The sequence below is a fragment of the Octopus bimaculoides genome, chromosome 10, assembly GCF_046866305.1.
Source record: "Octopus bimaculoides isolate indiv1 chromosome 10, ASM4686630v1, whole genome shotgun sequence".
NCBI classification, from domain to species: Eukaryota; Metazoa; Mollusca; class Cephalopoda; order Octopoda; family Octopodidae; genus Octopus; species Octopus bimaculoides.
In genome coordinates this window covers 85,937,025-85,949,891 of record NC_142937.1, presented here as the reverse complement: position 1 = coordinate 85,949,891, position 12,867 = coordinate 85,937,025, and the positions used below count along the sequence as shown (strand labels likewise).

Below are 12,867 nucleotides of genomic sequence, written 5' to 3'. Positions count from 1 at the left end.
TTTTAACCCGAACATAACAGATGAGCATTATTTAGAAAATGATGTCACACGGTTATCGAGGCTACCATTCTTTCTGGATGTGCAAAAGGGGATGACGTCTTTATTCCAAGAATTCCTCTTACTCCATCAGGAGCAGACATTCCTTTTACATTCAGAAGACTACAATTCCCCCTTCGTGTGACTTTTGCCATGTCCATAAACAAATATCAGGGTCAAACACTGTCTGTAGCTGGTCTTCTCTTGGAAGAGCCCTGCTTCTCACATGGACAACTGTATGTTGGCTGCTCAAGAGTGGGCAGCAACAAAAAACCTATTTGTATATGCTCCACAAGGGAAAACAAGGAACATAGTTTACAATGAGGTGTTATAATCACAACAGCAAGAAAGTATGTACATGATCACCTTCTTTTACGAAACTTCATTGACTTTCATATATTTATATTGATATACATATATATACGTGTGTTTGGGTGCGTATGTGTATATACATCTCTATATATAAAGATGATGCGTAGTCTAGACGGCGTTTTTAGATTTCATTATTCTCTTTAACCCGGGCAACGCCGGGTATTTCTGTTAGTGTATTATAAAATGTTCCATTTATATTGAGTTAATAATTTCTACTCGCTACCATTCTGTTTTTTTTTTTTATTCAGCTCTATGTTAAGTGCCTGTTCCAATTCAAGAATGATGTTAGCTGAATCACAGAAAGTTTCTTCGAATGTTGACACTGGCAAAGAGAATTCCTCTAATGTTACACCAAAGCGATCTGCTTCTGAACAGTCAGTTGACCAGAGGTTGCAAGCCTTGTGGAAAACAATGACCGGCACCAGCAACTCAGTAATGAATCCTGCTGGAAGTGCAAATGCTTTGGCAAACTCTCCTAAACACAACCAGCCGGGAGATATCAGCGTAAATGGTTTTGAACTTCCACACTGTCCTGTGTTTGAGTCCAGAGAACAAATCGATCAACAGAACCGACTTTACAATTATCAGATGGAAACTAAAGATTCTCTTGCTTTGAAAGATAATGACCAACAGTCCAAGCCTGATAGAGATAATGTTTCCTGTCTCAGTAGTAAATTAGAACATTCCTTTGACTCTCAGAACAAAATGGAAATTAGTAATGATTCAAGAGCCAGCATTACTGATTATTTTCAGAAATATCCCAGGGCAAAAGCATTGAATGGTCTGGTTGGTGCTGATAGCAAATCTATTAGTAATTACGAAGCTGAAAGGGCTCAACCACTCTCTGTTGTTCTAAAGAACATAGTAACTTCTTCACCAGTCAAAGAAATTTGTTGTGATTCTGATGAGAAACATAAGACCAACAATACTAATGATTATCATAATATAGACGATGAGGAGACGGTTTCAAATCTATCTCAGTACACTATCAATACAGACTCTTCATTGAATGCAGATATACTGAACTTCCGAAATGGCTTAGCATCTTTGGATGCTGACATTGCACAGCTAGAACAATCTATTAAGGAGAGTAAATAGCATTTTAAGAAATCATTGCTGCTGTTTGTATTTTTTTTAAATTTAATTTAAAACAATATTTTAACTCGACTGTGAAATAAAGTGAACCTAAAATTTAGCTAATTTTTTCAACTGTCCACCTACTTATCAAGTTTACCCCCACATATGTCATTGCCGCTGGTTTATGGACTTTGTATACACTAAATGAAATATATTTTTTTTAATCTTGTAAAAATAAAAAATTATTATTTTTATTATTATTATTATTATTATTATTATTATTATTACTACTACTACTAGCTGGACCCGTGAAAAATTCAAGGGAAACCTAAAAAAATGTAAGCATCTGTAAATTGTGTGCTGGTGCCATGAGAAATGTTTTTATATTGTGACAGTTGTAGAATATAGAAAGACATGTAAAACCAATAACCATATAATTCAACCAAAATATCTTCGTTATGTAAACAGAGTTACTATTTAGTCTTAAAATACATTGTACATATTCAGAGAACCTACTTGGTTTAGTGGTACGGAACGTCCTGGTATGCTTTTATTCCTTTACTTGTATCAGTCATTTGCCCAAGTTGCCACGCAGTGGGAATGAACCTGGAACCATGTGGTTGGTAAGCAAGCTACTTACCACACAGCCACTCCTGTGCCTATTATAAATTCTATTTAAAATCTTTGTGTGACATTGTCTTAAACACCCACTTTTTTGCAGACAAGTTATTTTACTAAATCTCTGCAAATCTTTTTTTAATTAATTTATTGAAGCACTGTATGTTTCATTACAAATATTTCAATAAAAAGTTTAAAGACTATTTAGATTCTGCTCCCCAAACAACATTGTCACATGCTTTGCTAAGCTTTTATTCTGTATACAGCCTCCCAACTCTCATCCGAATACTTCCAACAATTGTTAGAGGTGGATTCAACAATTTGACATCATTACACGAATTCTATTGAAGGTTAACTGCTCTTTTATTCATTGTGAGCTCAATGAATCAAATAATGCAATGTGTATAACAATGTTATGTGTATGTATGTGTGCATATATATAGTGTGTGTGTTTCTATGTAATGTCAATAATACACTTGTATATAAAAATTACACTGATGACTAATTGTTTTTATTCATTGTGAACTCAATTTACCAGAGACAACTAATTTATGGACATATATAGCGTGTCCGTATCTGTGCATGCACGTGTGTAATATATATTGTAACTGTGTGTGTGCACATGTGTGTATAATAATATATAATGTGAGTGTGTCTCTGTGTGCCTGTTTATATATATCCACATGTGTATATATATCCACATGTGTATATATATATATATATATATATATATATATATATGTGTGTGTGTGTGTGTATATATATATATATATATACATCACGTCCTCGCGTTGTTTTTTTGTCGTTTTCTTTTTGAACTTATATATATATGTGTGTGTGTGTGTATATATTTATATATATATACATGTGCATTATATGTTCCTACGTTGAAAAATCCTTTGAGTGCATGTGTATTTAGTTCAAGGAAATAGTTGCTCCATTTTACCATTAATTGCTGATTGAAAGGTTAAACCCAATTTGCTTTGCCATAAATTTCTAAATGAAATGGAAGCTGAGTTAATGTTTTATTCAACAGGCAATGAAACATCACATCGACGATGAATGCAACTTTTATCAATGTTTATTTGTCATGGTCCTTTATTATCTGACACACAGCAACAAAGAGAACTGACCAGTTTTGTTGTATATGTCATGTTTTTAGTTTACATAGCTGGATGCTTTTCCTATCGCAAAACACTTTACAGCATGAATGAGGTGTATTTTGCGGTGGTCTTCAACAGATTGATTAGATAGAACTCTCTACCCTGTATCTAATCTTCACTCTTCAAGGTTATCGTGTTTTTAGACAGGTTACTTATATGCAGCTGGTGAGATTTTTATTTAATTTATCTTTTTGTTTGGCATGGTCCATTTCACTGCCAACCATTTTACAGCATGGAACAAGGTCATTTTATTATGCTACTGACACTACATGTGTGTGTGTGTGTGTGTGTGTGTGTGTGTGTAAATACACACGTAAGATACTTACACACACACATGTAGATAGACAATCTCTTACTATAGAGCTATAGAATGACAGGATGTTGAATGTGAAGGATGTGTGAAAAAGAGGGGGCTTCTTCCAAGCTGACCCAAAATGGAGATATATGGACTCAGCTGAAGAACCAGTCATTCAAGTTGACAATAGTATGGTTACTGGAATGATTAAATTTATGCAAGCTGGATAAGTAGGTGGTCTATCAACGAAATTTGATAAGATGATTAAAATATATATGGGCCTAGTGCTTGTCAATCAGGAAATGCAGGATAATGTCATGCTCGTTGACTGGTATAATGAGAATATCGTTAACTGTTACAAGACAAAGAAGATGCATAAGAGAGAGAGGAAATTACAGACTCATGAAGTTGATGTATTTTCACTTTAATGGCTCTGTCCATTTCACTGTTCCACCACATGGCACCCTTTGCACCAGCCACATATTTGATCTGTTACCTTCAATAAATTTTCCCCAAGGAACTTCCAAAGCTCCCCTATGTTATACACCTCTCTCTTTGTCAAATATTTCAAATAGTACTGCTCTAAATTTCTGACGATTTACTGAATCTTTAAATTCTCATTATTTCAATATCTTGACTAGTTTTCACTTCTAGGTCTGTTTAGCTCTAAGTCTGAAGTCACTAGCCACAAACCTATGTTGTATAATTTCTCATCCAGGCTGAATTTTGCATTCACAAGTGTCTGTCTATCCCTTTTTCTAGTGTGAGTGTAGATGGTCTGGCTTGTGTGCCCACCAGATTGATCGGTAAATAGGTCACTGACTGGTTTCTCAAAGTTTGAGTTACATCTCATCCAACCATTTGCATCACAGAACTTCAAGAGCCATGTTTTCTACTCAATTCTAGGACCAAAGCTGTAACCTGCATGTACAACTTGGAGTCCATGAGTTCCTGTTCAACACATCCATTGAATTCACCAACCATTTATCATTGAAGTAATCTACAAAAGTACCTCATAAGATCAATCCTTTTGTTCATTTACTAGTCCCATTTGAGGAGAACATGCAGAGATAAATGTTGTTTTCCAAGACTAGTTTAAGCTTTATTACCCTGTCACACACTCTGACCACCTTGATCACCTTATCTACCCATTTTCTGTAAAATGTATGCCTACACCTACCAAACCATCACTATTGCTTACCCAGAAGAATTTATACCTTTGTTCCGTGCCTGTGAGAAGTCTGACTGAGGTGTTCCACCCACATCTTATCCTTTGCCGACTGCACACATCTACACGCTTTCGTTCTTGCATTTCTTCAATTGTTTCATGTGTGAGTGTTTACATAATTTATGATCTTATGTTGATGCGCGCGCGCGCACCCACACGTACTTCCCACCACACACGTACTTCCCCACACACACGTACTCCCCCCCCACACACACGTTGATAACGTAGCAGATAACATTAAAAGATCGTTTTTTGTTTTTTTAAATTATTCTGAGCAATTTTCAACTAATTAGGCCGTTTGCTTGCATGGTTACTTTTGTAGATTATGTTTACTAAGTGACTTTCGACCAATGAGCGGTCGTTGTTTTCACCTAAATGGTTTTGATGTCTAAAACTTTCTCAGAGAAGAAACTAACATTTCGAGCCACCACCATTCTAGAAATAATCATTATAATAGCTAGCATATTTCAGTTTATAGTAACTGAGCACGTGAAGACATTGATCTTTTATATCAGAAATGCAATTTCTCTTCATGTTGAATACGAGCTCACAAAACTATTCACCAAAAATTAACAGAATAAAAGACCAGCTGTTTCCTACCGTTGAATTAAAGAGACTTAAATTATTAGGCTGTTCAGACTTATTTTGTTCCCAAACTACCATTTAACTGTGGCATCGTAAGACAATTTATGGTTTCATTTTTCAGTTCTGATATATCTTCATCGTAACAGCTTTGTATCAGCTGATGTACCTGTACTGACGTACTATAAACCACAAAGCTTGTGTAGTCTGTATTTTTGTGACATATATTAACAAGATATTTTCAATTTCAGTTATAATATATTTTAAACCTTTATGTACTAATAGAAATTACTTCATCATTTTCTGAAGTTCGATTCTATCAGATATCCCTTATATTGAATATTATTAGCTACTGGAATCCACAACTAATAATATTTAATAGAAAGGATGACTAGCTCATAGAATTTCATGTTCAGATATAATTATTGCCATGAATAAAACACGTTTCAATGGAGTTAATATTTGCATTTCTATTGTGCAACCAGTAATGGTAGAATCAGATCTCACTTGGTAGTTTTCTTTTATAAGCACCATTACCACTACTTGCTCTAACCATAAATATTTCATACACGCACACACACATTTGTGCATACATTTAAAGCGAATCGCTTTCTGGATTCTTAGCTAGGATACGAAATCCAGTCTAGATTTTTCTATGAGTCCCTTCTTATTGTTCTCGGTATTAGCATCAAGAGAGTCAACTGTCAGCCTATGACCATCTCGTGTCAGACTTAGTTCAAAATAGACAACAGACGAAAAATCCATTGTTTTAGCCTCACCTAATTTAAGTAGGAAAATAATATAAACTAGCAATGCATCCTGGCGTTGCCCGGATATTTAGCCATATGTATTATTTGTTCTTTTCTTACGGGCAGAATCAGCACAGCTGATATATAGTGAACTGGATTACTGGCGTAATGGAAGTTGTTTGTTTAAAAGTGAAGGGATAAGGGTACAATTTGTATGGGTTTGCATGAAAGTGCTTTCTGTTCTTAAGAAGGATCACAAACCACGTATGGTTTCATCGTATAAAAGGGGTTAATACAATTTTGCCCAGAAATCACGTTTTCAAAATTATAATCCCCCCCCCCCGGTCTTCACCGTATTTTCTTAATTTGTAACATTTTTACGAATTTTTTTTATCCATGTAGAAAAATACAGAGATTATGAATCTGGGAATTTTTTTTTTCAGAGTTTAATTTTTTTTAAAAGAAACACTCAATGCCCCTTCCCCCACCTCGCCAACCCATTACCTACCCGCTTTCAAAACGCTAAAAACATCCAATGTTTCACTTTCGTCTGATGTTTCACGCATGCGTAGAACTGTACTGAAATAGCAGACGTAAAAAATATTAGAGCACCACCAAAAAACCCGACATGCTAGAAACAATAGGTAAACGACATTATTTCCGAAGAAACTTCCGCGCTTTCCCAAAAAATAAAAATGAAACATTGGGAGTTTGTAGCTTTTTGAAAGTGGTGAGGTGTGATGGGTGGGTGTTTGGGAAGGACTTTAAGAAAAGAGAAAGAAGAAAATTCTTAAAGATTCGCACTCTTTGTTTTTTTATCCGTGAATTACCAAGAAAAAAAATTCGAAAAAAGTAGACATGAAGAATTTGGAATGGCGAAGGAGAAAATTAAAATATTGAGAACGTGTTTCTTGGGCGAAATCCTAATCTCTTGTATTGAAAACATAGGAATCGCAAGAAATTTAGGAAAAAAATGATTGAAGGAGAGCGCAAACGGACATGCTAGAAACAACAGGTAGAGGACAGGATTTCTGGGAGAACTTCGTTTTAAATTTATATCGAAAGTCAGGTTTTTAAATACACTCATCACAAACACGTTCTTCCTCCGTCTTCTAGCAGTCAAAAGATGAACACAATTATTAACGAAATGGACAACGGAAATTCAACTAATTTTTGTACGACTCAAAGCAGCTATTTTTTTTTAATATTGTAACGGTAAAATAAAGAACATTTCAACAATTATTATTTTTTCTGTCATTTATTCCATGGATGTCTTCAAATTATAACCATTACACACTTGGTGATACCTGAGAATCGAACGTTAGTCAGTCTATATCTCAAATGAAGCACAGCATATCAATAAACAACCACATATAAACGTGACGCCTTCGTTAGTTTGTATTATGCAATTTAAATTGCGTGACTTATAACTGATATTTACAATTCCATGTGCAGTTTTATACATTGAAAGAGATAACCTGTGAAGAGACTCGTATGTTATTTCCTTTCATTGATCTCCATAGTTAGAAAAATCACAGAGTATATTATTGGAAAAACAAAACTGGAGAGTTGGTTCATAAATTAAATCAACTTTGTTTTCTCTCTCTTTCTCGCTCTCTCTCTGTCTGTTTCTCTATCTCTCTGCACGCACGTGCACACACACACACACACACAGAATATATGTTACTATATTAAGTTCCGCCTATATCACAAATAGCAGTATAAATACAGATTATATTTCTAAATGCTCTCATTATCTGCATTGTAGAAATTAACGAAACAGAAAAGCAAACATAAATATGTCAGAAAAAAAAAACAACAACGCAATAAAGTACAATTTATTTTGATTTAAGAGGTAAGATTTCACATAATTGTAGTAGCTTTGATGTTGGTGGGGGCGTTATTATTATTCATGGTAGAGATAGCGGTGAAGGCAGTGGCGTTGTTGTTCAAAGTAGTGATCCTGGTGGCGGCGGTGGCTCCGGCGGTGTTGTAATTGATTAATGCTGTTATTATTGGTGTTAGTAATAGCGTTGTTATTGGCTAGTGTTGTTGTTGAGAGCCTAGTATCTCATATTTCTACCCAGGAGTTGAATGGGTAAAAGAAATGCATTTAGGATATTGTACAGGCAATATGGTTGAGTGGATACGAATTTAGGTATTTAATAGTGAAGATTTCAACCATATTCTGTGGTGATTCGTTATGTTTGTGAACTGTGCACTCTGCCTCAGTTCAACAAAGTTGACATGAATATGCACTTGTTCCTCTAAGGAATGTTTACGTGTGACTAACGTGCGGTTAGTCCAAGGGGATATTTATTCACTTCATTTCATGAAACTAGTGCGTAACAGAGATCCTTAAATGTCCTATTAAAAACAAAATGTAATGACATGCAAGACTCCACCTCGGAGTAACTAGTAAACATCGAGAAATCAACACCAGGAAGGACAAAATGCTATTTACATATATCTATTCGCTTGTCCGACATGTAGTTGGAGATACAGCAGTAATTGTAGTGGCAGTGGCAAGTTCGCTCGCTGGTTGGTAGTTGATAGTGTAGAAGTGGATATCTGCCAGTAGGGAGGGAAAGAGTAAGGAATGCACGGTGCTAACTAGTAAGGAAAAAAGGATAAAGGTGGCATCGTCTTTCTTGCGGCCGAAAGCTTCTCTTTTGTGTCAGCTATGACCAAGGAGCATGTTGTATTCCTCTCGGGAGACTCGCAGAGAAAAGGCAACGAGTTGTACAATTTAATTATTACATTTATTATTCAATTACATACAAAGAACGCACTCACCGAAAGTTCGATGTTAATAAACAAGAGTCATGTCCGCCATATATATCAATGACATTTTACTACCACAGTCATTCAAAACAACAACAATGAAACAATGAACTCAGACGAACCACATTGACACACGAGACGTCAGACGAACAATATTTCCAACAGTCCATATAACAGAGCAACACTTTCCCTTCGCCCTTCGCTCGACATACGAATAGAACAGAGTGGTGACATTTAGTAGAGATGACCCGGAAATTGTTTCTCTTCGATTACGATCCAAGACAGTAGTAGCTTTCTTCAATTGAATACACGTCGTTGATTGGTTAAAATTACCCACATACGACAACTTTAACACGAAATAACTTTTAAAATACGAAATTTTGTCAAAAATATTGAAAGTAAACTGTGTTGAGAAACCACGCCAGTATACGAAGTATCGAACTGTCTAGTTAAAAAAAATGATTTAAAAAATCTGTGAGCGAAACTGATCCTCCCTCCATTAGAGTCAAGAATAAAATTAGGTCGTCAAGTATGAAGTTTGTAGAAAAGAAAAAAATGTTTGCTAATGTTTTATAAATACAAGGAATAGTTTTATTCATCGAAGTATGCACCCATATTGTCAATATACTTTTACCATTTCAGCAGTAGCTTGTCTAGCCCAGAACTGTAAAAGCCTGGCAATCTAGAGTCAATAAAATCTTGGAAGGCCTGTTTTACAGCATCGTCGGAATTAAGTTTTTTTCCTATCAAAAAGTTATCCTAATTCAGGAAGAAGTGGTAATGAGTGGGGGGGGGGGGCAAGATCAGGTGAGTATGGTGGATGATGGAGAACTTCCAACTCCAACTCCTGTAGTTTCGTCAATGTCATTTTTGCGATGTGTGGTCTGGCCTTGATTGTTTCCCAAGCTGAATGAAAACCTCAGGGGCAGTCGTTTTGAAGATATTGAGAATATGGAGGAAACTGTGATGAGGGCCCAACACACCTTTACTTTGGAGGATCTTCATGGAGTTTTCACGAAGTGGCTTGAGCGCTACAAGTGCACTGAAGTCAGAGGGTCCTACTTTGAAGGATAATAAAATTTTGAAGTTAATAAAAGTCTCGTCTGAAAAAATATCTCAACACAATATATTAATCTATCTTCAGTTCTAATATATCTAAGAAATTTGAATGACGAAATTTGTGTCAGAGAAATGAATGAAAGAACAATATTATTTTGTTTGCTTATCAATACGGTCATTTATTAAGATTGATTATTGTGTTAAGATTGATTATTGTGTTGTTACAATGTTGAAGATGATTTGAGAAAGACAGAGAAAAACAATCAAGACAGAACTATACATTAAGAGGTCATCTTCGCATGCGTTTGTCAGCATACTGACAGGGTTGCTGTCTGTTCAGAGACCATTGGTCAAAAAAAAGAAGAAAGATAGCTATTTGCTTGTGTTTTTATAACTTGTTGAATAAGTAGGTCGAGCTAAAAACAATAGAATTATTTGTCTTTAATCAGGATTGACCGAAGAATACTCTTGGAAAGATCAAAAGATCAGCATATTTCTATTAATCTCTGAGTGCAAAAGGCTGGAACAATAGACCGAGGATTTGTTTGACAATGTGGAAAAATGTGGATTCGGTTTCGAATCTTAGCTTAGTTATGCTGTAGATGTTCGCTACATATGTATGTATGTATGTATGTATGCATGCGTGTATGTGTGTATGTATACTACGTAAATACGTATAATGACGTAAAAGGCTGGCTGTGGATAGGAAATAGTCGAAGGGGTTATTTTGCTCTTCTTTTTTTTCCATATTTAACTAAATGATTACTGGAAGAACTGTGGTTTCTGAATGTTCGACAGTATATAACATGATGTAACTATAAAGGTAGCGGTGGTGGATATGTAACGTTAATAACTTCTTTTAAACATCCGCTGCGTTCACATTGATGATATAACAGAGACAAGGAAAAGGGAAGCTGATCCAATAAGAAGGCCAAGGTAAACACTGAATTTAGGCTGATTATGATATATATATATATTTACACACACACATACATATATACATGAATGTACGTATATACGCTTACAAATACATGCATAGATGCATACATACACAAACACACATACGTGTATGTGTGCGTGTGCATGCGTGCGTAGGTGTGTGTGTGTGTGTGTGTGTGTGTGTGTGTGTGTGTGTGTGTGTGTGTGTGTGTGTGTGTGTGTGTGTGCTTGTTTGTTGCAGAAGTCACGGACTGACATCTTACCAACAGCCGCAACAAGCAGGTCAGTAAGCAACTGTACTTCTGGTAAATATCAAGAGGGCAAATCCTGCCACATCCCGTTGCCATATATTCACACACACCAGCCGTAACTTATCTATTGTTATGTTATGCAGATGATGTTTCTGAATAATTTTTCTCAGTAATTTGATTTATTTTACAAAATGCGTTCCTTGTTCATTAATTCTTGAGTGATTCTTTTAGCATTCTTTCGACAGGTACAATGTCTTTTACTTTTCGCTGAAGCTGTGTAATATGACTGACACCTGTTCAGAGTTGCTTCCCGTAGTTGCTGAATCGATTAAAATAGTATTTATTTCTGACTTAAACACAAGGACGCAAATTTAGCTGGAAGGGAATAGTCGATTACACTGATCCAATATAAGATTGGAATTTTATTTTATCGGCCATAACAGGATTTGAATTCAAAATGAAAGGGTCTAGTCTTTCCCCATTACATAATGTCTTTTAGTTGTTTTTTTTTATGCTTACTGGATTCAGGATCTAAAAATCCCTGAATCAATTCTAGGTCTCGCATCCGACAACTGACTTCAATACTCTGGTCTTGAAGAACGAAGGCCTTAGGAGCACTATTTCTTCCAAATCAAGCCAAGCCGAACCTAAGCAAACTAGAAACAAATGGGAAAAAAAAAATACCACCGAAGGGTCGATGCATACCCTGCGCACGCACAAGGATAAAATCAAATTCAATTTAATAAATATGTAGTGCATCTTGCAGGCATGAAGTGGATTCGATCCACCATAGCCAAATTTAAATTAACAGTTCAACAGAACTTTTCTCACGGTGGAACAATGGTTTTTCTCTAACAGCAGTTTTACATTTGCCAGATTGCCTTTAGCTAGGTCGAAATAATGTCTTCGCCACTTGACCCTTATAACCTCTTCTACTTCACCAAAAGGTAGAATAACGATATCACAGAACCACCAACGAAGCCCATTGTTCTCAACGATATGTCTATCCTTCTGGAGAGTTATAAAAGCAAAAAGATAGCTCAGTCACTTGGTGACGACTCAACTAGTTAGTCACTTCAGTGATAAATCAGTGAGAACGAAGTCTGGCTGACCAGGTAGAACTTTGGTCAGAAGGAGAAATGAAGTTTACTGTCAGAAACTGTGAGACAACGTCCCACAACTCTACAACTCTCACTAGCTCTAATTCTGTTCTCTTACATAATTTTATCTCTCTCTGTAATTACTACTAAACAATGAAGAGAACACAAACACAAACTTTTACTTCGCATGCTTTTGGATTTATCATAACCTGCCCGTCGAGACAAGGTATTGTAAAGTAACGGTAAATAAATATTTCCTTAAAACTTCGTGCATTGTTCATCTTTCACATCCTACAACTTGCCGTTATAACAGTAAATTATCATCGTTACAAATATATTCTCAGACGAATTCATATTTCAACAAAATGACACCGAGAGTTATTTCACCTGCTTATCGTTTATGCATATGTAGCAAAGAAAAAAAAAGCAACATTTTGATTCACCCGTCCAACAGTTTTGAAGATAATCAAACCAAAAATAATGAGTTCGAGCCGCTCATCCAATGAGTATTTCTGCCAATTTTGGTGAAAATCCGTTCTGCCATTTTCCAGTAATTTTGCAAACACACAAATAGACCAAGACGAGCGACTACAATACCCTGCTTTCGCTTATGC

General features: G+C 35.8%; 1 protein-coding gene across 3 annotated transcripts in view; it reads left to right on the top strand.

The window, feature by feature from the left end:
• The window catches only part of LOC106871332 (uncharacterized), a 29,770-nt gene extending 28,031 nt beyond the window's left edge, over window positions 1–1,739 (top strand). For all 3 annotated transcript variants that reach the window (XM_014917731.3, XM_089358930.1, XM_052971341.2), the window contains one exon: window positions 657–1,739. In XM_014917731.3, the coding sequence (XP_014773217.1) occupies window positions 657–1,506 (850 nt within the window). In that variant the 3' untranslated portion in view covers window positions 1,507–1,739. The remainder of the gene's footprint in view (window positions 1–656) is intronic.
• The last annotated feature ends 11,128 nt before the right edge of the window (window positions 1,740–12,867 follow it).